Raw genomic sequence first — 25,413 nt, 5'->3', positions numbered from 1 at the left:
TTGTTCTTCAGACCCATATTTCATTAACTACACTAACACCCAAGATTTCAGCCTCCATTTTCCTCTGTAGTGTATACTGTATACACTTCTGAAAAAGCAGCAATATCATGAGCAAAATAATTTTGAAAATGATCAGCTGTTTGGGGATAGATTTGTGTCATTTAACGTTTTCTTGATGCTAATCGTAACCTATATTATGACCTTTATGTCGAGACACCACAGCCCTAAGAGAATTTAGGCTTTTTGAGACAGCAAACCCCTTCATACAATGGGCCAAATTAAACCTCTGTTCATCTCCGTCCCTCACACTAAGGCTGGACACAGGAGCAGCTCATACCTTTGCTTATTGCAAGGTCGGTGCAATGTTAATGCTGCTGCTGGTGGAAGTCTCTGCAGCTGTTGTTCAGGAGCAAAGAAAGGTTTGAAGGAAAACTGAAATATGTACACACAAGCATGCATGTGCACTCACACACACACACATATTTAGGTGAAAACCAAGGATATCTCTAGAGTTCAGGTCTTCTTTGAGCATATAAATGCAATAAACAAACATTAGGAAGGTTCAGCACCAAATTCTGTCTCAGACCCTTAAAAGTGTTCAGACCAGTGAGGACTGAGAGGTGCTCGGGTTCCTATCAGCTGCAGAGATGGGATTCACAAACCCCCACCCACCCACCCTTGATGCCCTGGGGCCACAGGGACAACAGCTCTCCATGTCCCCTTCAGTGACAGGGTCTCCAGCTGCACGAAGCCAGCCCAGCACCCAGCCTCTCCTCTCGCACTGCTGGCTTCCCACAGCACACAAAGCGTGTACACGTATGCCAGATTTTCAGGTGATAGTTCACACAATCAAATGCATACATATATAAAATAAGAATTTCCAAATATCTCTACTTCTTATTCCTCCAGCAGAAGAAACATGAAAGACGGAACAAAATACAAAAGACCTATGCATTTCTCTTACTCAAGTCCATCACCCCTCTGGATAGACTCCTAGGGGAAATTTAGAGTCTGCCAGGGAGTACAGAAACCACCTTCCCTTCCATATGCTTTGTTCTGTGACTCATGGGAACAGTCTGAGCTTCAGGCCGGTTTCCTTCCACCGTGACCCATCCCCTAGGCCACCATGCCTCTGATTTGTTAACACACACCTCCCTTCTGCATAAAGTCTCCCGTTCTATGCTCTGAGCTCATCGAGTTTACACATCTTGTCACCAGCACCTGAGTCCCATCTTCTTCTATGCAGAGAAGCTGGAGAAATTATTTCTCCCAGCATCAGCCAATCCAAATTAGCAGGGCGTTCTCCCCCCAACAGCTGCACAGAAAGGTTTCATGATCACCGTTGCCCATGGTTAGGCAGGGAAGGACAATAGTGCTGGAGCACAAGGGTTTATTTTAAAAATTAGTTCTTATCTGGGTGTCTCATTAGACGCAGAGTTTTGCAGTGCTTTGCTCTTTCCCAAGACCCTCTTCCTTGGCAGAACTTAGCAAGGCGACTAGAGACCTTATGCTATGGACAGGTCGCAGCATGTTCACGCACACTGAATATTTAGCTGATGCATTTATTTTTGAGAGATGCCAGCCTCCTGTGCATCAAACTTACATCTACACACACTAATAGTGTAAAGACTTACTTGTAAATGCATGAGCTTGGGCACTTGTCCTCTTTCAGAAGTCCCCTTGCAGGGTACAGGCTTGAGGAACTTACTTTGCAGGATGCAGGACTTGGATGGAACAATTCTCACAAACACTGTCTTTATACAGCAAATAAAAGCCAGAATTCAGTGTTTATTGTGTAAGCTCTGGCCTTAAAATTGTTTTCTTACTACCACTTCTCAAAAGGTCACCTTTAAAAGACTGTGTATTTTCTTGCCACCAGGTTAACGGTCATGCACTTCCTCATGCTTCACAAAAACAGTGACGTTAAGCCCACAGGTTAAATAAGACCTTGAACATCTAAATTATACCTCACCTGTAAAATGACACAAACAGTAACAAAGGACCTCCAAACTTCGCATTACAGCATTGCCAGTCTATTCATGTCCCATGGCTAAGGTTTGTGGATTATTTGGGCCCACGAGCTAGAGAATAGGAAGGAATCTTTATTGACAACACATTCAGAGTATTGCAGGGTAATGTTGTTAAGTCACTGTTTCAGGATTTAGCAGTGGGAGTCTGAAGTAGCATTTCACGAGATGAGTTGAGCACATTAAGCTGTATTTAAGTGCAGTATATAAAAATGCAAGACTAAAAGTCAGTGGTAGAATTTGTCATTCTTAGCTCGATTTTAGTTTTAGCCTGTTGACCAGAGCCATAACAGAAGACTGAGCCTAACAAGGTAACTCTTAAGAAAAGCTACTTCAAATGCTGCATATTAATGTAAATGAAAATCAATTAACACAGCTAGATCTTCAATTAGAGATGATTTGTGCACATGATTTGTAATTCTCTCTCTTAACCCCTTTCTGCGTGACTGAGGTTTCAATTTTAATCTTTCACCACAAGGTATGTTCCAGAAAACATATATAAACCACCTACTGTTAAAATACAGATCAAAAACTAATGCACTAGTTCCAGTTTCCAAACCAATAATAGCTAAATGGTCATATAAATAGGAACACCACAGGTGTTCTGCTGAGCACAGGCCACCCTGTATAACAATTTATATTGTCTGAAGCATAGCTGGAAATACTGGTAATAGAAACGTTGGTACAGGAGGTTAACAACACCCCAAGTGGGTAAGACTTAAAGCTCTTAATAATGACCCAAAAAAAAGCGTCTTTTGTAAAAAGCCTTAACAAAGTAAGCTTTGAAATTCATCAGCAGTACTTTCTAACGGGTGAGGTCCCGAGGAGACAGTTCGGCCTCACTGAGCTTCAATGGCAGGTGGACACAGCTCCCTGAGATGTTTTGAAGCGTTTCATGAATTTCTCCACATCTCAGCTTTGAGGGGCTCCAAGGGCAGCAGCACGTCAGCATTCTGCTTTGAGTAACGCTGTGAGCAAAGCCATGCTGGAAATACTCAGCCAAGGGGTTCCAGGTGTCACACCACATCTCAGCGACGGGCAAGGAGCCACATGCTGACCCGAGCAAGGCTGCAGCCCTTTGCACCCCCACGGCTTTGCCCCCGAGCCCCTTCCTCAACGTTTTTACCATCCATACTTAGGCTGGCCCTGGTGGGGGGGGGCACAGCCACCTCACGTGGTGCGTTGGTACTACAGCACACAGGTGTGGGGGCTGTGATGTGGTTCCCACTTGGGGACATGCTTCCCGGCACACATCCCCGGTTGTCCCTGGCTGCCAGGAGCGTGGGGATGCACCAGTGCTCTGCGGGGGTCGCCCCCAGCCCACGCCGGCAGGGCTGGGGGAGCACAGCATCTGATTAAAGAAAGGCTGCCTGCTCTGGGATGCCTGCCAGCTCATAGCTGCTGTTTCTGTGGCTGACAAACAGGCAATAATACATTTATTCAAGGATTATCTATATTGAAAACTGGACACAGGATTTTGTCTTTGTAAACAGTGCAGTAATATCTGCTGTTTGAACAAAAGGAAGGGTATATTTCCTTCCATTTAAAGTACCAGAAGCTCCTGTATTTAAGTGAAAAGGGGAGACATTTGGTTTTATTGATTCTGGTTGCTGACAATTTTGTTTTTTTTAAATAAGATCTGTGACTAAGGGAGCAGTGGATTGATTTTCATTTTATTGGAAGGGTTATTATGAAGCGCACAGCACATAAGTTATTAGAGAGATACGTGCCCTTGAAAACAGCCCTTAAAATCTTGCACAATTAGGAAAATTCTGAATGATCCAGCATATTTCCTCATAGCGAGAAAAGTCACTTTGATATATTGAGGACCCAAAATGTAACACTGCATTGCTCTGAATAGTAATTTTATTTTGAAAAGCCACATTTGAAGAGAGCACTTTGTTACAGATGGGAACACAGCTACATTCATGGACCTAAATTAGGCTACAGAGAAATAGCTCCTTCAGAAATGGACACCCTTATTGACAGTTTCACTGTTGCTCGGACAGATCTTTCCCTATCATCTACCTGAAACGAATCCCCTAGATCTTCAGATATCAAAGAGCCGAGTCAGTACATTAACAATGTGTGTTGGTCAAGGGATGAACAAGACACAGGATAAAAGACCTTGCCCCCAATATTTCTCACTTAAATCTATTGTTTATGCAAAGTACTGAACTGGCTGCCCTCCAAGATAGGTCTTTTTATCCACAGAAGAGAAGCAGAATGAGTAACCAAGAATTTCCCCCATCGTTAATGTGCTTTGACTGTGCTCTGAAGGACAACAGGGGCAATGAAAGGGTCTTGTTTTGGCTGGTTCAGCACAGGACCCCTCTTTTCCTAGGACCTGTGCTGACTTAGTGGGACTCATGCACACGCTCAAAGCTGCTTTCCAGAAAGAAACAACTGGTCAAACCTGGGCTAGACTTGAAAGCAAAGTTCCTTCTCTGCTTTCTCATCCCTCTTCTCTGAGTAGATGCTACTAGAACAGTGCTGTGTCAAACTGTGAAGCGGCCAGTGTACACGTGGAGGTGCCATCACTCTCATCCCATTTCCCCACCACCACCATGGGGGACACCAGCCTTGACATTGCTCAACAAGACCCGGCAAGCAGTCCCCACTGAATATTGCCTTCTCAGTGTCAGCACCTTTTCTGCCTTCTCCATCCTTCCTCCCATGGGATGCTGTCTGGGTCTGGGACAGTCTCTTTCTACACCACCTTCTACCCATCAGGCATAGCTTGGTTTTCTGCTCTGTATTATTTGTTATGTTTCTTCTCCTTTGTGTTTTTTTGGTCTGACCCCTCCACCCAACCTGCCTTGTGTCTACTTATACCTGGAAGTCAGAACCCTCCATGGCTGATATGGAAGTTTCATTGCCACCTACACCTTCCTGGGCCTTCTCTTGGGATGGGAAAACAGAGCTGTCTCAAGGAACAACTATTGCATCCAGAAGCCATGGACTCTAGCTCAGACTTCAGCAAAACATACTGCCTTTCTGCCTTGATTCCCCAGGGTGTATAAAAATGGGGCTTTACCTCACAGCAGTATTGTGAGAATTCATTAATGTTTATGAAATGCTTACAATACATAGGGGATGGCCTGGTCATGCTTATACTATGGTTTCCAATAATCTAATTTCATTGATATACGAATCCCTTTTTACACTAGAATGAACATGTTCAGAATTAGGCAGAGAAATATCTCTAAAGAAAATGCAGGTTCTTTGCAAATAATTTAAATTAAATAGTCATTATTACCTTGTAATTTATGATCTGAACACAATCCCCTATTTTGGTAAATAAAGCTCAGATGATTCCTTATGATGTGCATATCGCTAAAATTCAAATATTGTTGAACATATGTTGTTTTTCTGTTTAGCTGCTTTTTTCTCTCCTTCAATCAAATATACAAGGGGTTTTTTTAAGGAAATGTCAAATGTTGAAAACAACATTGGTATCTTACAAGTTTCCATCTGGACGAAGACATCGCTGTCTAATTTTTTTACTCGCCTTAGAAGCTGGTCAGAGGCATAGTACCGTTAGCTGAACTCAACTCTATTTCTTAAGCCTGCATTATTAATTTTGCATCATGATAAGATATTTACCCAAAGAGGCAGCTAGTTCTTTCCTTTAAAAGTGATGTTATTTGCAGGAATGACCACACTTTTTTTTCCCCCAAATGAAGTTATGCAAATCTGATCGACTAAAGTAAATGTTTCATAAAACCAATGACTGTTTAAATTGTGGGACTAAATTGTTTGTATATAAATATTACCTTTTATATTCCATTTGAGTTTTATGTAGATGAACACATTACTTTAATGACCTGCATTTACAGAGGGAGACGGGGAGAGTCTGACTCTGAAATCCTCAGCAGCCAGATGGCTGCCTTTTCTTGCATGAGATTAAAAGATGTTTCTCATTCACAGCCCTGCTTCGGAGGCAAATTAATATAGCCAGCTAAATTGCTTGTGTTTTTGGAATAAAATTTAAAGAGAACTTTTTAAAGCAATTGGTGTCACAGGTTCCTAGAGCAGATTGCTCTCCAGGTACAGCATGCTGGTTTTAAACATTCAGTAATTAATGGAAAGTATTCCGTGTTAATTGACTGCTTCAGGAAAGGGAAATATAATGACTCCTTATTAATCATGAAAAGAGACATACAGCACGGAGGCACTGCAATAATTGCACTAACGGTTGAGAAATGTTAATTAATGAAAAGAACAATGATGTAAGAAATTAGCTACATAATGCTTGCTGCTGATGGAGATTGTGCTTTAAACACATTATTTAGCATGGCAGCCACTGGAAGTTGTCTTAAATAGCAGACACCTCTTACCCTTTCCTTCAGTCAGCTCTGGAATTCCGAATGTTGCTGGTGTTTTGGTTTTTAATGACCCAAAATATACTCTCCAAAACTACATTTTCTGAAGCATTTTCAGTTTGAACTTCTGAATTCAGATTGACAGTGTTTGACTTACATAAAAAAAATTATCCAAGTGTAAGAAAGCATGTTAGTGTTTGTGTGGTGGGGAACTTCTTGTTAGATGGGCTGAGCTAAATCCGTTTGCCAAGATAACTGCATCATGACTTCTATCCCCTCTTTAGTTTTCCCACTTTTTAACCAATAACCTGTCCCCTGAAGAATTTAGAGCAAGCATCCTGTCACATTTGTGTCTAGCTTGGTGTAAAAATTCATCGGCTATTATAATGCAGAGCAGTTCTGGCAAGTAATCCAACACCAGTGGTATGGAGCTCCCAGTCATTAACAGGCTGAAGACCCCAAGGTTTCTGCCATCACACTGTTGTTGCACCTTTAAGACAGCAACAGGGTGAGACATACCCATCAGCCTGAAAAGCTTAGAGCAGGTCAAACTATTGGTTACAAGTAAATTGCCTAGAAGTGTAACTCTTATTTTTCTCTTCAGGAACAGGATTTGATTCTTATGGATGTCTTTGTATCTGCATGATCATTTGTGCAAGGAAGAGTCAGGCCGTGAGGCTTTCAAGAATTATTCACAAGGGGTTTGTGGGAATTTTGGCCACCTAAGTCATGTGTTGTCTTGGCTGTTTGACTAGGGAATGGTACTAATGTATGAGAAATGGTAAATAAAGATAGAATAAAAAAAGTTCTTATTTTACGTCTACCATTGCAAGTGTAAAATTACAGGAAAAAAGATGAAGATTCAGCTAAAGACATGCTAAGTGAACATTCATCAAACAAAATGCTTTTATAAAGAACAACTCTCAACAAGAGGCTTCTGTTTGCAGTAACACAAGACGGAAATACATCCCTCAAGTCAGTGGCATCACAGCAATCTAAAACCATCACAGAGGGAGAATCAGCCCAAGGGGGTACAATAACCCAACAGTGCAGTGCTTCATGCATCATAGGACAGTGACAGGAATGGTTTCATCCCTCCAAGCCACGTGCTGGCCTTTGAGGATTTTCCCAGGGCAGCTCCCTTGTGGCCGTTCCTCCACCCATGTGTTTTTATTTCTTTTATTTTTTATTCTTTTATGTCTCCTTTATTTCTTTTCCAGATGGAACATCCTTGGGCTCCAAGGTGCTCTCCTCAGCTCCTTCATCGAACCCATGTACTTGCACAGCATCATTGTGGGAAGCCTCTACCACACTGGTCACCTTTCCCGGGTAATGAGCCATAGAATAGAAGACATTGGTCAGCTGCCAGCGTCATACCGGCGCAATCAGCTGCTTCTCAGTGGTAAGCAAACACCTGCCTGCAAGACAAATGATCCCCTCTCATCACTAATTGTGCTGGTCACCAACAGGAAAGCTTACTTGTTTGTAAGTAAACCGTTAGGTCCTGCCTTCTTTTTTTCCTGCAGAGTATGAATTTGTAGAAGGAAGAAACTGATGCATTTAAATCCAGTTCCATTTTCATATGCAGTGACCACAAAAAGGATCAGTAGTGGATATAAGCTCACTAGGAAAGCAAACATTGTACGAAGAATGCTCAAAGTGGAAAAAAGTGTTTGACTAAGTAAAAGATTCCTAAAAACTGGAGAGGAAGTTTTTAGTAAATTTTCAGTTTAACCCTCTCCCATCCTGCTCTCCCTCACCCAGCGAACATACCATGCCAGCCTTCGCATCTCTGGCGCCGTGCATGCAGCCCCCCACCCAGTGTCCCTTACTAGGAGCCCCTGCTCCTTCACCATGGTGTTTGTAGCAAACGGCCATGAGAAAAGGGCTGTTCGTTCGTGCAGGAGACCCTGCTCAGCCCAGGAAGGCACGGCTGCCATCTGATGAGGCTGCTGCCTGCTGTGTGAGCATCTCCACAGTTTCCAGCTATCTTTTGGGCTACTCTCACTGCCACGGCTTCTCCTTCCAACCTCGTGTCCCTACCCCAAGTCTTGGGTCCTTTCTTCTCGTTTCCCCCGACTCTCACTTCCTTAACCCCCAGCAGGCAGCAGCTGTCTGGCCTCATCCCAGCAAAATCCCACAAAGTCTTGAATGCCTTCAGATCCTTATGAGACGTGTGAGTGCTAAGGGCCTCAGTTCTGCACAGGATTAGACCTTTGTTTTACTCTTAGACTCTGATAATTGTTCTTCAGGAGGATTCACCAAGCCATTGATTGGATGTCAGGGTTAGAGAGCTGGGAGGTCAGGATGCTTTAGTGGAGTACACCATTGCCTTTCAAAGTCCTCTAGGTTCCTCAGTCAGAAGACTGGTTTTTTTATCACTTATCTATTTCATGGGTTTGGGGATTGTTTTTTGTTTGTTTGTTGTTGGTTTTTTTTTTTTTTTTTAATATTTCCTTGTGATAAAGTTAGTTTGGCTGAAGCAGAAGTGATAGTTTAGCCACTGGGGAAATTCTCAGGTTCTGTGTGGTTTAGTACATCTGGCAAGTGTAATGTGCATGTACATGTTATGAGGTGAGTAGGTCAAAAGCTGTTCCTTATTGGAACAGCTTGTCTCCATTTTTTAACTCTTCAGTGCAGCTAGCCAAAGACTGCGCAGCGCAAGTATGCAGGAAGCTGTGCTCCACGCCCCTCCTCTACCTACGTCCCCTCCTGTCCCTCCTGCCCTGGTCCAGTGTGGGCATGGCTCAGCTCCCTCTTCCCTCCTACGCCACATCATGGGAGGGAGGAAAGGACTCACAGCTGGTCAGGAAAATTCTCCCTATTTCCCAGACCTGGCTGTTATTTTGGCAACACACCCCTGTCTGCCAGAAGCCTCTGGATGTCCTGCTGGGGCAGCTGCTCTCATCCTGTGCCAGCCCTACCTCATTGTAAGTCCACCCATATATCAAGATCAAAATGACACCCACTTCCACTGTGTCTGCAGGATGTACAGAGGAACCACTTGACCAGTTGAAGGACTGAAAATACCATAAGGGATTTAGTCAGAGATTTCACTGCAGAACAGCTATTGCTTTGCTGGATTGGCCTTGCAGAGTAAAAGTAATGGCTCATGCTCGGCACAAGCATGTATTTATGTCCAAAAGTCATTATGAGAGATTTCAAGGGAGTTAGAAATGCATCAGAAGTCCCTTGTGTCAGTTTAAATATCTGCATGTTTCATGGCTGGCTTCCTTCTTCCCACAGGCTTCTGTTTTGGAAAAGCTTTTGTTTTGCTTTCGGTTGTGTTTGTGGATTTTCTTTCGTCCAGGAGAAGCAGTGGGAGGAATCTGTCTCTCTCTGTCTACATTGTTTTTGTCTCTAAAGCCATTATTTGTAATCTTCCCTCCCCCACAAATCCCAGGGAGCCAATACTGCTTAAAAATTACATTACTAAGGCTTATGTTCATTTCTCTTACCTGAAAAACTGTGCTGACAGCATATCCAGTGACTGAGGAGATGGGCACCTCACAAAAGCCATACTAAATGCATTAGCCACCAAACCTCAGCAATGTCAGCCAGGCAAGTCCACCTCCCACACTCGTCTCAGAGATCAGGCCAGCCAGGGGTTTCAAACCACAGGACTCTTTCAATTATAAGGATGCCAGTTACTTTGTCACTTGGAGCCGTACAAACATTTCAAAGGAGAGGAAAGTCATGTTGTGTGATGAGATATCCTGAGATAACTTCGTTGCCCCACAGAAAAATAATCGGTGAGGTTTTCCACTCACACCAGTCCTTGCCAGGTGGAAATCCACTCATTCACTGGGATTACTTTTGGGTGTATTTTTTTAAATAAAGAAAAGCCCTGTGTCATATTTATTTCCCATTCTCTCAAGATTGAGGCTATTCTGAAGGGTATTCTGAAGAGGCATGAGGTTTTGCTGGGGGAGAGAGAACGAGGAGAGTCTTCAGTTGATAGCCCGCAGTATTTAAGATCATATTATTTGTACAAAAACTTTTCTTTTCCTTGCAGTTTCTACAGTCTCCTATTATACTCTTTATTATGTTGGTTTTAAGGAGGATGTTCTAGATAAAGGAGATAAAATTATGTAGATTATTTGGGTGTTACCTTTCAAATCAAATCAGAACAATTATTTGTCAAAAGAAAAACATGAAAAAAGTGTTAGAAAAGGATCAAAAACAACAATAGGAGAATATATTTAGGCTCTATATTTGTGTCTGTCATGAGTCTTATGTTTTTTTCTTTAAAGCCTCTTTTCTTGCATTTAGAAAATTATGTGAAAATATCTTCTACTTACCTAAATACATGTACTTATATATGATAGCTGGGAATAGAAAGCATGCAAGCCAAACCAGCATGGAGGGTATTCCAGGTACTGGGACAAGCTCTTGGCTCTCACAGTAGTCCACCAAGAGCTGAGAGAGTCCCCAGGCTGGGAAGGGGTGTAAAGCCCCCATCTGATGGGTGCCCCCTCCATGCAACCTTTCCATCTTTTCCTCTGGTCAGTGTTTTCACAACATTTTTATTCATTTACTGGCCCGTGGCAACTTTGCACAGCAGGGTGTTCGCTATCATGGTTTTTGGCACTTAAGTCCTCTAAGCTTTTGGGTGCTATCTTGACAGAGGGTAGTGCATAGTGTCAAATAGCTGATTTTGATCTGTTTGCATCTTGTTCTGTATAGAAGCATTTGAATAGCACCAGACAGCTATCTGATTTTCAGGCTCTCAGTTTATATCCTGTTGCCTAGGTGAAATGGAGTTTCAGATGCAGACTGATCTGTTATCTCAGGGGGGACAAAAATTGAAAGAAGTATTAATATGACATGAATGTGTTTACAAATCCAAGGTGAGGTTATGACTTAGCTGTAATTCTCTTCTACACTTGGTAGCGAGTTCAGTCCCAGTGACTGGCAGGATTTCTGCAGTTCCAGCTTTGCCACCAATACACAATGGTTGTGCCATATAATTTTTTTTCCCTTCAAAGGCCACCTTTCTCTCGCCGTGCATGCTCAGTCCCACCTGGCTCTTGAGCCTCCTCCCAGGGCAGAAGGGACAGGAGGAGAGCATGTCCCTCACTGACATTGTTTCCCATGGTGCTGAGAGGTCCCAGGCAGGAGGCAGGAGCTGGCAGCATCCCTGCCACAACCAACTCTGCACAGCTCTCCACTTCTCCCATGGTCTCTCTCAAGGGCTTACCAAGACCAACATGTTTAACACAGTGATGGATGCTGCATTCCCACCAGCTCCCATCTCCTCCCATTCTGCCTGAGATCCACACATGTTCACGGCACGCAACTGTTCTGAAAATGAGATTCCTGAGTGAGAAGGGGCAGTTTGGAAAGGAGGGGCTTTGATCTCTCTTCTTTAATCTCCTCCTCTCTGAACAGCCCTTACCAGTACTTCTCCCTCCCTGCAAAAGTTCTTTGAAACCCTTCAGCCGAAAATGCAAAGGACCTTTCTCTGTTGCCTTCCACCCAGGAGTGATGAAGGCAGGTCCCGCCAAGCTGTGCAAACCATGAGCTGTTGCTGGAGCTGCTGCAGGCAGGGACTCCAGTGGGAGCTGCCATTTGGAAACAGAGACACAGCCCTGGCGCTGGCCTTGCTGTGGCAGCTGTGCCAGGCAGCTCCTGCCCACCAGCATGGTCCCCACCTGCCTGCTCACCACGGTGGCTTTTGTTGTCCAGGTTTGCAGGCTAGTGGCCCACACAGCAAATTAGTAGAGATGGACTCAACAGCTGGATCCAGACACGTCATCCAATGCCCATCTTTTCCAAAATATTCAAACTGCTTCAGGTCACTCTGTCTTTTCCAGCCTTGGAAGCTCCCACTGTTGATTCTTTGCTCCCAAAAGCACTGAGCTGGGCAAGGCAGAGCTCACTTGGTTGCATTTATCCTGAGCTGGAAAACAAACCAAGCGCTCCCTTTATTCCTCTTGTTTCCTTGGAAAGACTCATCTTTCCCTGGTTTCAGGTACAAGAAATGAGAAAGTGGCAAGACTCATGGAAAGGTTGAACTACACTAAATGGTTAAGAAGAGACGGGAATTTACCTGATTAAAAATAACTGCCTCTCAAGTACACACCCACACCTGGCCTTGCAGCCCTGATCTGCATTTAGAGCCAAGGGAGAACTCACCCACGTGGGCAGTGGACTCCAGTGTGTGATGTCCGAAACTGGCCGTGTGAATGACGCAAAGGTCATACAGTTACCCCAGGTGACCGAAAGCATCATCATTGTAGGTGTCTAAAATTAAAGAAGGTGCATTCCACTTAAAAATGTCCCAAAATATTGCTGTTAGGACATGAACTAGCTCTTGAAGAGATTGTTACACCCGTACAGAGTAGGAATCTTGCATGTAGACACAAGGTGGGCAGCAAGGATTTTCTGTGTAGGTTTGTGATGTCTACAAGGTCATTATTAACTTGGATCTAATAATCTCTCTGTGATGATGAAATGCCTGTTGTATATTTTCTCACACACCGTTTATACCCTCTGTGATCCAGACTTCCCATCACAGTGAAGGCTTCAGCAGTTAATAGTAGATAAATATGCTGGACCATGGATATCTCACCAGAGGAACTCATGGCAAAAGTATTTTGCTGCTTAGTTCCTTTTAAAAACCAGTTATCCCGTTAAAGCCTTTCTGAACGATTTCACTCGGCGGCAGCCATCGCATGGCTGTCAGTAGGATGCACTACAGTCTAATGGCTTTCCTTAGGCTAATGAAAGGTTTGCCTGCAAGGTGGAAAAAGATCTATAGGAATTGCTAAATTCTGTCCCTCTAGGGTTCTCAGCCAAGTAACATTTAACCGATGGTGACAACAGCACATACAGTGCACAATGCCAGTGTGTTCGCTCAGGGATGTCTCATGTGCCACAGTGACCCACCACATGTTAGCAGCCTCTGAAGGCTTTGAGCTCGAGATGTTACTGGGGTCCTTCTCTCCTGCTAGGGGTTAGCCATGCTGATGCTCGGCAGCCTGGAAAATCTCCCAGCTTCAGTGTGAACTGGATTGTGGGGAATGCTGACCTGGAGGTTATCAACGCCACGACGGGGAAGAGGACCTGTGGGAGTCCCTCACGGCTCTGCAAGCACATGTTCTTTGATCGGTGGGCAAAGCTTCACGGCAAGGTAGGTCTGATGCACTGACAGGGCACTGCTGCCAGCCCTAGGTGGGCTAGTCCTTACCCTGGAGTCAAGCCTGTTTTAGCAATTTCATGATGAAGCTGAAGCCTCCACAGGTGGCCTGCCTCCCTCCTGCTAGGGCCTAGGAGGGGATTAGGAGCTGAGAGTCTGTGGGGTCAGCTATGGGAGCTGAGAGTCCAGGGAAAGCCAAGAGCAGAAACCCAGGCAGGTTTGGAGGGAAGATGGCTGTTCTGACTGTCCTTGGTGACGAAGCCATGCTCAGACCAGCACTCAAAAGCCAAGAGAGCACTGAGCATCCATACAAGCACAGCTGGGTAATTTTTTATCCATCTCACCCCAAGTATCCCTTTGACTTTAAGGGGAGTCTTCAACTCACTAAGTCTTAGAAGCCTGAGGGAAGTTTCTTTCATCACCTTGGAGGCATCTACCTCACTTCATTGTTCCACAGGGGTTTAGACTCCCAACCTAAACTGCTCCCAGTCTCACCTAACAAGAGTGAGATGTGCTATGGATTGCCCATTTCCCTCTTTTTCCCCATTCTCCCAGATGTGCTGATAAATCCGTACAATTCAGCTGCTCCTCTCAAGCTGCATGGCCAGGTGCTGAAGGATCTCTGATTTCATTACACTCAGCAGCAGTACAATTTAATGGCATTGAAACTACAGGTTGTACTTAATTAAAATGACCACCACCCCTTGACAGCCCTGCTTTCTCAAGGGAAGATATCCATGAACTCCCCTTATTTGAAATGACACCGAAGTCAATCTGTCCTCACGCTTCAGTTACCTCCTGCAGACAGGAGACAGTGTCAGGACAGAGAGATGGCCAAAAACTGCAGGGTGGAGCCTAGGGGTGTTAGACATATAGGAAGAAGTGTGATGTAGAATAAGAAAATTTTTTTCTTGTTATTTCTGATGCCGGAGTCACAGTTTCTGCTCTTGCCTGACCCTTCATGGAAGTGCTGGGGAAGAGAAGGACACAGACATCAAGGTGGTGAGCCTGAGCCCGTCACTTCCAGGAGGAGCAGCAGGAAAAATGGAAAGTGTCTCTTCAGCCCACTACTTTCATGGCTACAATATTAATTTGCTATAAGGAGGCCTGTCAAGAATTGTCCTGCAGTCTATGTAGAGTGGGAGAAGATGATGAGGAGAAAAAATTGTTTTATGAAGTGCCAAAATCTCTTTCCTATTGGGAAATGAGTGGAAAACAAGGCGTAGTGGTGGCAGGGAGGTCTGGAGCCACTTCAACCTTCGAAATCATTCAGGAAGGCAAACAGCCAGGCAGGGTGGGGAGGTATGAGGACAAGCTCAAAGGGATTGTTCAGCTCTTCAGGAGACTCCAGGGAAGGAGGCTGGTGGGACTCATCCCATCCCAGGCAGAGGCATCACCTGTCTTAGGAGGGACCCTGAGCCTGGGGGTGAGCAGAAGGAACCAACCTGGGCTTCCTGCCCAGGGCTCAGTCACAGTTTGGTGGCACAGGTCACAGCCTATTTCTTGCGCAGCAGGTGGCATGGGAAGGGGGATGAGAAACACTCCCGCTGCCCCAAAACACAGGGATCCTCACAGGATCAAGTTGGGCAAGCTGGGCTCCAGAGCAGGCCATGGCCAGAACTGTGGCCAGGAGAGCTGGACTGCCCCTGGCTCGCACCAGGGATGGGGCTGGGGTGAGCTGGAGTGAGTAACTCACGGTGAGCAGGGCACTTTGCTTTTGATGAAACTAAGCATTAGATGATAATATCATTGGTGTCCATGTCTGGGGAACAAAGGGTGGCTGGACAGAAGCCACCACCTGCCAGGCCAGCCTTTGGCCCATTGATGCCCGGGCTGGCAGCATGGTGCTCCCTGCGCTGGCTGGGGCAATGTACCCCCGGCCAAGCAGCCCCACAGTGTGCCGGCACCACGCGGGCTGGGGCAGCTCCTTTCAGGGTACACGTTCACCTTTTCCTTTAATTTGTCTGCCAGTATCTCCCCTGTTTAGGCAGAAGGAAGAGTGCTCTTTGCTCACCAGGCTGCGCTTTGAGGGTGCATTTTCCTTCAGGATGCTATTTCCCTGCCTTGAGAGTGTGAGGCTTTCACCTGCCTGCTTGTTCTAAGGCATTTTCCAGGCTTCGGGTTTTTTCATACAATATCAAAGCCTCACTGCTGGTTCGGCATGGTTAAGTCCTGGGCAGGTCAGAGGAGGTCGTTTATTTAGTCCTTCTGCAGAGCAAAGGGTGCTCACTCCTGCCCATGTGCTCCGGGTGACGAGGGGCAGTGGGCATGTGGCACTGTCCCCGAGGCAGCTCCCAGCAAATGGCTCCAGTGTCCTGGCAGAGCACGTGGTTTTCCCACACCAGCACAGATCCTGATGCCTGATTTCTGCCCTGTCCTGGGCAGGTTTTGCAGCATTTCCAACCATAAGAGACTAAGGAGAGAAAAGGGGTGAGTGTGGGAGGGCACCCTCCTCCTTGTGTCTCTTGGCATTACCCTGGAAGCACCGAGCTGCTCCGCTTCCCAGGCTAAACTGAGCACATTCTTTAAAGATCCTCAGAAAGGACTTTTTTCTTTTTTTTTTGTCCCTAAAAATCATCTTAACTGAGAAGTAGAGTTTTGCCTTTGTAAAATACAGCAAGATTTGCTACTGCCTATGCCCACTCCGAGGCAAAGCTCTTTACCCTGTTCCTTTTCACAATGGCTTGAAACCATGTCACAGGCATTTATTGCTTCCCTGTTTTTCTGTTGTTAAACCCAAAGCAAACACACAAAGCACAGTGATAGTTTGTTTGTTGCTTATGAAATTTAGACAGGAAGATTATACAGCTACTGAAGCCTCCTGTTTCTTTTGGCTCATCAGTTGATTTTTTTATGATTTTTTTTTTCCCCTTCCCTGATTTTTGTTCTGCAGCTGAGCACACGAATACCAAGCCATGGAGACATGCCATCGGTGTACAGCGAGGCAAAGCTGGTGGCTCAGACATACCAGTCTGTCAAGCAGCAGCTGTTTAAAGCATTTCAGAAAGCTGGTCTGGGCACCTGGGTGAAGAAACCCCCAGAGCAAGATCAGTTCCTACTAACTGTATAAATCACTTGACACCTTTGCTACATGACTGGATCAAATCAGCTGGAGAGAAGGCTAGGCAGGATGCGTGAGCCAAGAGAACTGAAGCCGTTTGAGATCTAATAGCAACCTCCATGGGAATATTTGCTTTTAACTCTGTATTGGAAATACGTAAATAGAAATGTGTCTGATGCACTGAACTCAACTTTAGAAAACTGCTTTTTCATGATCCTTTCCCAAGAATGTACCTGCCCAAATTATAATGCCACCCCCACCAAGATTCTGCTTTTCATTGTTTATTGCTGTCGGTTATTGCTGATTTGAGGCATTAGCAGGCCACCTGTCTGATCCAAATTTGAGTGTTTTCCCTGACACAATCAGTGCAAGAGTCATTACTGAATAATGGAAAATAGTGAGCAAAGATGGAAGTACCCCAGGCACACGGCATGACAGCAGGTCTCAGAGCATCCATAACCATCCACACAAAAAAGGTGTCTAACCTCTATGCAAAAATCATCCTGTTAGCTGCCTAAATCTGGGAGAAAGAATTTGGACCTCAAAGGTATGCAGCATTTTTAAACTCAGTTTTCCACTGCTGGATCTGAGCACAAAGCCTGGTGTCAGGATTCCCTTGGTTTTCACACTTATTCCCTTCGACATCTTGGACAAACCACTTCCCACCATATCTTCAAATCCGGCTACAAGTTTGGCGTGCTGCAAATTTTAATTATCCAGGCCCAGTTCATCACACGTGCCCTTTAGACACAGCCAGGATGGAGATGCTTGCCAAGAGGGTGATTCAGCCCTACGCTGCCTGCAGAGGTGCACAGCTCTGCAGCAGCTGCCGGTGGAGACTGGTGTGGTGATGCTCCTAGCTCTGGAGCTTCAGGTAGCTGCCTAAAATCAGGCAGGTTGGAGACAGGACCTAGAGCCTCAGTTTTCCAAGCTTCTGATGATCCACAGCTCTAAATTAAGTGAGTGTGAGCTCAGGATGCTCCGTACCTCTGAAAAATTGCTGAGTTGGGTAGCCACAACTAAGACATCCCAAACGAGACAGCACGTTTGATACTTGGCTCGTTCCTGCCTCAGTTTCTCCACCTGTCAAATGGGGATAATAACACTTACCTGCTTCACATCTAAGGAACCTGGCAGGGTCAAAGTGCTCTGGTCACCTGCAACTGCATAAACCAGATTCTGTCAGTTTTGCAGAGTTTTACCTCCCCACATAATCCAATTGAGTTAAGTGCAGCAGATTATAACTACAGGCTTGGGTAAGGTCTTACTTCAATGGAAGAGCTTCTAGAGTCTTGCTCTGTGTAAAAGCCAAGCAGTACTATTACTCATGTTCATCTGCAGCCTGAAAAGCAGGTGGGCTTTTTTAGTTAGGAGACGAGTATCACCCAACAGTCAAATATTTTCTTCATAAATGTGGCTAGGTCTGATAGAATCTCATCTTTGAGATATCCCAAACTTCATCAGAATGCAGAAGATACAGTCATGGGAGAACTGAGCTTTGACAGTCCCACTGCAGAACCAACCTTCAAATGCCCTGTACATTTCTTTCAGTTTTTGGTTTTTTAAATGACAGGATTTGCGGGTATATAACTACTGGTTTCTTTTTATTCCTGTGATTCTCTTTAGATCTGTATATAACATGCTGCTACTGATTTGTGATAATTGTCTTGGTATTTTCTCAGAACTGTCAAGCTGAGTTACTTTTCAAACAACACAAGGCTCATATTTTTCCATGTAATTTCCTTTACACGGGAAACTGTTCCTATCAATAAAGATAGATGCTCTTTGTATAGGGTTTATCATGTTTGGAGAGCCATATACAGTAAATACATTGTTTATTGATGCCCACAATAGAATAGCTACAGTATTTTGATGAGATTTTATTTTTAGATTATAAACTACAAGATGTATCTATAGTGTCTTGTATAAAAACAATTGTGATAAACTAGAATTTTTAAATTAGATAAAACAAAGCTCTCCCCTTCCAGAAACCTTTTCAGCAAAATAATACATTCCGTATTAACTACCAAAAATATTTAAAAAAATATCCTTAGAGTAGAAATAGTTACAAAAAAAAAAAAAAAACCACAAAAAAACCAACACACACAAAACAGAAACCTGAGACATTTCAATAATGGAAACATCTTGTGTTCACCACTATGTCAATTCTTTGACCACTTTGTCATCTCTTCTGATTAACATTCAGAATATATTTGGCACCTTCTGGGGCTTCCCAGTGCCTCCACATGGTCCCATCCTCCAACGCAGCTGTCACTGGTGCAGACCTTCAGCGTGACCTGGGCAGCAAACGTGCCCAGAGGGACAGTGGGCGGGCAAGGGGTCAGGCTCATGACTGGATGTGCAGGAGAAGCTGCAAGTGACACTGGCAGTGGTGGTCCCAGGGGCTCCAGCTGCTCCCACCGAGGGAGAGAAACCACAGGGCAACCAGATAGGAGGACAAAGTTTCTCATGTGGAGATCCACAGGGCAGGGGGATCTTTTCCTCTCCAAAAAAAGAGGTCTTTATCTAGCACACAAGAGACCTCAACTGCTCCTCCTTACATCTCCCTGCCCTCATTCATCCTTCCTCAGTCCTGGCATGACATTAGCTCAACTAAAGCATATAGCTCCACAGGCCAGTGTTAGAGCTACTGTGCAAACAAAACACCATGCCTGGTTATTTTTAAGGACAAAACAGAAAGTGTGATGGAGTTGAATTATCCTTTGTTGCAAGAAACACATAAATGCAATCCTGGATTCAGCTGCCACAACAAATTTAGTATTGGGGACCAAACCGAGTCCCCACCACAAATGGGCATCAGCTGATCCCATTGAAGGCAACAGAGTTGCACCTGCTTGCACTAGGGTCTAATATGACCTTAAATGTCTACTTCTTCTCATTACGTGCAGCGACAGGGTGTGATGGGACCACATCCCAGAAGCACACGACCTACACGTAGCATTACCTGAAGGAAAGGAAAAAGTGCTCAGTAGTAATTCTTTAGTGAAGATTCTGTACATAACACGCATGAGTGAATGGCAATACTGTACTAATGGATGTACATTTGTAATATTTGTAAAAAAAAAAAAAAAAAAAGAAACAAAAAAGACAACAAAAGAAAATAAATCTGAATTTACATATGTGAATTTGCTGCTAAGTTCTGTAAATTGCACTTCAGTGATACCTGATAAGTGAATGTTTCTGTTAAGTGAATAAAATGCCAAGTAAAATTGTTCTTTCACTGTTTGTTGACCATTTTTCACTGTGGCTTAGCAGTCAATTTGAATGTGCTCCAAAATGTTAGTGTGTATTATATTTACACACACTTTCTGTAGAACTACAGGCAACACGTTCTTACTCAGTTTGTATTTGATACACTGTAGCAAATTTGACACACTTCCAGTGAGAGATGGATGTGCCCATTCATGTAGAAGAAGCCATACAGGGACACAGCCTTATCCTGGAAGAAGAGTGAACTGGGTTCCTCTCTAATTTGATCCCTCCAGCTCCAGGATCTTTCTTAAAAAATGTTAAGTATGTTTTTGCAGACTCACACTGCACGGGACTTGCTGCTTAAGGAAACTAATGTGACAAACAAAAGGTCAGTACATCCCTGCAGATTTCTTCTTATTGGTGGAGTGGCCTGGGTTTGTTCTTGCTTTAAACTGCCAGTGTTCAGCTAGAGCAGAACAGTCACACTGAGCCCAAATGACACCATCCACACAAAAGTTTAAAATGTATTATTGTATGAGCATCACATGGTGCCTCAAAGTGATTTCCATTGGCCAGTCCTCATAGAGATCACCAGTGTTACCAAAGCCTCCAAAGCCTTTCAGAAGCACCTACTGTGAAAATATAAATAGACTAACAGTGAAAATTGCCTAAAAAGAGATTCCCCTGTCCCCCTCCTTGTGAAGATTTGGTTCCAAAATGAAATTGAGCCCGACAGCTCACAGGGAGCCCCACCAGCTGACTGGCCCTGCAGCTTTTTGTGTGGTCATGTTGATGTTCATGTTCATGTTGAAGAAGTCAGTGCTGGACCCACACAAACCATCCCATGGGTTTCATTCCTCAGCATAGCAGGGCAGGGGCTATGCATAGGTTTATTTTCAAGCTAAGACTTTGCTGCAGTTACATCTCCTTAGCTTGGTTCTATGTCTTTAGGTACAGGGGCAGGATGAAAAGAAGGAAGGAGAAGAAAGCATTCGCAGGGGGAGGATGTCTGTGTGGAAAAAGTCACCATGACCTGACCTGATTCCACCACCCACGGTGGATTTTTGCCATGAGTAATAAAAGCAAAAAATTTTCAGTGTTTGTAAATCTCCAAGTGTGCTTGCACACATAAATTTTACTGCTTTAACTGAGTACAGGTAAAACAAACCCCATAGTCCCACCCTCACCAAAGCCTTGGACACAGCATGCACTTCCCTACTGGTAAAACTGGTCATGGCAATGTAGCACTGTCCTAAACAAAGGAGAGAAGTTACACCAGTAGAAAGGCAGTTTGTTCTGCTATCCACCCTCCAAGTGATGAGCTTATCATTATTTTGGTGTTATAAAATGTAAACACCCAAATTCTTCACTTGGCAAAAGCCATGCACAGCATCAGCTTTCCTCGCAGAAGGGCTCTGGAGGGCCCACGCTGAGACCAGCCACACTGCAGATGCAGGGAGCAAGCACAGCCTTGGCCATGAAGGGCAAAAGATGGTGAGTAGGTCCCTACAGGGGATTCCCAGCAGCCTGACAGCCCCCCAGCCCACTCCTGGGCAGTTGGGCCATGGCTGACATCACAGCAGGAGGCTCCCAGCCTGTTTCATCCTCCAAAAGTAGCTGCTACTGCCTGACCATGGCAGACAACACGACACAATTTGGCTGCTGAAAACAACTACAAAGCAGTCATTAGGGTAAATTGTATGGATGGATTCTGTGTTTAATCTCATTAAGTTTAAAGGCTAAATACCAGAACTGCATTTAAAACTCTACAGTCGTACACCCCAGCGTCGTCAGGAACAGTCATTTCTTTTCCAACTGTATATTAGAAAAACAGCAACATAAAACATGAACAAGCTGATGTATCAACGAATAGAGGGCTTCAGAGAAGTGCTTGTTTCACAACTAAAGTAAATAAGTCCTTCTGCTGCAGTTAAACCTTGATAGCCATGCTTGTGTGTTGAAGAATGAAATAGTAATTTAAGAGCTTTTTAAGCCATTTGATTCATTACCATTGTGCCTACTTTCCAGCCCTGACACCTGATTACTTTGGCTGGTTTCAGCTTGATCACATGGATATACCAGTTTAGCTGGAAATCTGGGTGAAGTCAGAGAAAATCTGAGGCTTTTTAAAAAGTGGTAACAATCTGTTTGGATACAATAAAAAAAAACCAAAACCTAACCAAAAAAAAAAAAAAAAAAACAACCCAAAACCAAAAAAAATCCAAGACAAAGACATACAAGCACATGCACACATATAGACACGTGTGGTTTCTTAGTACTCCAGCATCCTGAATAAATAATGTGGCCTTGGAGAAAGAGGATTAATAATCGTTGCCTTTTCAGCAATGAAATAGTTCTGCTCAAATGCTTCATTCAGTCTGGCTTTCCTGGTAATTAAATCCTCTATTAGAGAAGTTTATGTTCTATTTTATCAACTTCCTTTGCAATACAGAATTACTTCCACTAGACCATTAAAGTCTTGTTCTGCCGTGGAGAGGAAAAGGTCCTGTTCATTTTCCTCTGGCCCTGAACAGATGCCTTCACAGCCTACATTGCCATGGAATGATTCAAGCCAAGAGGAGACAGCTCCTTCCTTTACACCCAATGTTACCAAAATAACCTCCCCCAAAGGAAAATAAAGATATGAAGAATGGTACTTACTGTTGGGTCTGATTAGTTCCTATGATAGACTAACTGGTGCCTACTCCTCCTTCTCTTGGAACTTCAAAGTCACATTCAGGCGTTGGCAGAGGCTGTTATGTGACAAACCACGAAGGAGGTGGTTTAGCTGCAGTGCCCTTCCCTCCCAGCACCACCCACTTAACTAAGTAAAGTTGCTCACTCACTGAAGAGTGTTAACTCTTAAATCTAAGACATTTTTACTGTGGGTTCTATAGTAATTTTTTTTTCTAATGCAAATTCCTTGTTCACATCCTGGTCTCAGTAGTAAAAAGAAGCATTTTCAGGATTAGCAACAGGTGCCAGCATCTCCTTGACACCACAGACTCCTAAAATTCTGACCATCACACAGAACAGCAGGACTTGGGCACCTAAATCTCAAGTTTCAGTGGGAAATGAGGTGGTATAAAAAGGGACTTGTCATCCTGCCTCTCACTATCAATACCTAAACCCCATATTGCTGGGTACCAATCTCTGGCATCAAATGTCCTCTAGAACCTACACATCTTCTTCTGGACATGCCTTGTCTTGGCTGCCTGGTGTGTGGCCTGGTGCTGATCTCCACCGTGCTTTGACCTGTCCAGATTCATGAACTATACCTACACATCCCACCTGTGGTCCTCTCAAAGCTTCCACAAGACCACATCCCAGCAAAAGAGGAAGGTCCTTTTTCATTGAGTGAGTCAACTGATAAATCCTTCAGGCTGATGTCTAAAGGGACAGGCAAGTATTGTAATGACCAGAAAGTCAGACACTTGAGAAGGAAGGTATGGAGAAGGTGTGTCTCACATTTATATAATTTCACAATAAAAAGAAGGTAAATTATTTTTTATTATCATTTAATAACCTTTTGGCCTGAGAGAGAACAAAAAAGACTTGAAAACAGCTGGTTTAGGGATAATTACCGGTGAAAGAAGCAGATCTGTGTTCTAGTCTAGATTTTACCCTCTGAAGTGGTAAAGAAGTGTGAAGACCCCAGATAGGGAGCTCCTGCCCTCCAGGTGATGAGTTCACAACACCCAAAAACATTCATTGTGCAGGGACCATCTCCACCTTCACCACTTCATCCACCCAGAGGACAGGTGTTTAGTTCAAATCCATTTTCTAAGCTTTCCAGATAGAGAAAAGTGGTTCCATGACGTGATTCATGCCATTTAACACGGTGTCTAAGAGTTGTGGAGAACTTGCCCTCTCAGAGGTCTGGCCTCTCCCCACTGATGGGAGAGGGAACATGGATTCAGAGGACTGTGCATGGGGAAGTGACTCCCAGCCAAAGAGTGTGCAAGCCACAGGACCTTCTGTTTATCTGTTTTAAAAACCAGTGACTATTCCTTGTCACAAGGAGCTGACTATTGAGTATTAATACTATTAGACTGTAAGAAAACAATATAGTACATATATATTATATGAAACAGATGAAACTGCGTTTAAAGTTAAATGTGAGCATTTCCAAATTCTGGAAAGTAGGCCTTCCAGCCGTAAGTTTTGGTGGCTGACTAAATTAACATATACATACATATTCAGAGATGTGATGAGGAATTTTATTCTTAACAACCTTGTTGCCATCAAAATCATTGAAAGAGTCATTCCTGGCAGCAAGCAACAGGGTTAGGTTGATACCAAATTCATGTTTCAACTTGAGAACTAAGAGAACTAATTCCATATGAACCGTTTTCCTGTGCCACAACTTGGTTCCTAGCCCTGACGCATCTGCACTCCCTGGAAAACCAAAACCATCCGTCACTGCCAGCTGAGCCTTTGCATTAGAATTTCCTTGTGGTGGCTCAGCATTTCCCAGATCTAATTTTTTCATATCTGACGCAGTAACTCTTTGACCCTCTAACAAGTGGAAATACATTTGAAGAACCTTTCTCCTTATTTGAAACATTTGCTGTACAAGTTCAGCCCTGTTTTCTGTGTGTGGCTTTCCTAAAATATTCTTTTATCTTCTTGTTCAGTTATTCAAGGGGTGAGGCAGAGATCAGAAGTAGCTGGTTTCTCCATCTATTTGGCTCATTGTCTACTGGTCTCTCCTGAGGAACTGTGGCAAAAGCAAAGACTGAGTCATTCTGAAAACCATCCCTTTTCACCCGAGGGGTGATGCGGAGAACACTCTATCCCAAAAGTGTCAGTGAAATGTACAAAAAAAAAAATTTCGGCTCACTGCACTACGGGATTGTCCAACTAAGGTATAACTCTGCCACCTTAATGCAAATATATTGACTTCCAAGGACTCAGACTAATGTAACTGAGCAGAATTCCATATATGAAGGGAATTGAGGGGTTAAGTTCACATGATAAAGGTACATGAAAACACTCCATCATTCCCTCTCCTTGTACTTTTGCAGTGCAGCTCAATGATTTGCACCACTGAACACCGAAGCAGCCTGCTAGTGTCTCTAGACAAGGCTGGCTGAAGATTACCCTGTGAAATGACATTAAACTGGTGAAGCATTTTAGTGCTTATGGGATTGGCCAGGGAGAGCCATACATTACTTCTGCTGCTAATTTCTCTCCTCTTTTGTCATTCTTCCTCCAGTTTTCATGGGAGGAAAGCTTTATTCAGCCATTGCAGTAAGATTAGACAGACCTTCATGGGAAGATGGACAGTTTAGTGTGGTCCTCCAGATAACACAGCAGATACCTGCCCCAGGACCAGGGCTGTAATGCCATTTTAAGCTTCCATAAACATGCTCAGTTTCTACTCTTACGTCTTTCTCCTTGCCAACCCTCTCTACAAATTGCCCTGACAGAAAGCTACACGATCATGTTCCAAAACAACCGTTTTCGGTGTCACCATGCCACTGAGGTCAAGTGCTTTTGGATTCCCCTGCTAGGACTGCTGAGTGCCTGCTGCTAATAGAGATAAATGTAAAACAACACACGGAGAAACAGTAAACCAAACTAAAAGTATGCCTTAAATGAAGCAGCTGTCTCCCATCTTTTACAGGGAGGTTTGCAATAGCT

General features: G+C 44.1%; 1 protein-coding gene across 2 annotated transcripts in view; it reads left to right on the top strand.

Moving 5' to 3' along the window:
• ADARB2 (adenosine deaminase RNA specific B2 (inactive)) overlaps positions 1-25,413 on the top strand; it is a 353,051-nt gene that overhangs the window by 302,222 nt on the left and 25,416 nt on the right. For both annotated transcript variants that reach the window (XM_080385114.1, XM_080385113.1), the window contains 3 exons: positions 7,573-7,754; positions 13,309-13,487; positions 16,387-25,413. The exon at positions 16,387-25,413 is cut by the window's right edge and continues 25,416 nt beyond it. In XM_080385114.1, the coding sequence (XP_080241240.1) occupies positions 7,573-7,754; positions 13,309-13,487; positions 16,387-16,563 (538 nt within the window). In that variant the 3' untranslated portion in view covers positions 16,564-25,413. The remainder of the gene's footprint in view (positions 1-7,572; positions 7,755-13,308; positions 13,488-16,386) is intronic.

This window comes from Falco punctatus (assembly GCF_963210335.1).
Source record: "Falco punctatus genome assembly, chromosome: 4".
In the NCBI taxonomy this organism is placed as follows: domain Eukaryota; kingdom Metazoa; phylum Chordata; class Aves; order Falconiformes; family Falconidae; genus Falco; species Falco punctatus.
Note: the sequence above shows the minus strand (reverse complement) of the source record. Positions and strands in the feature narration are given on the sequence as shown.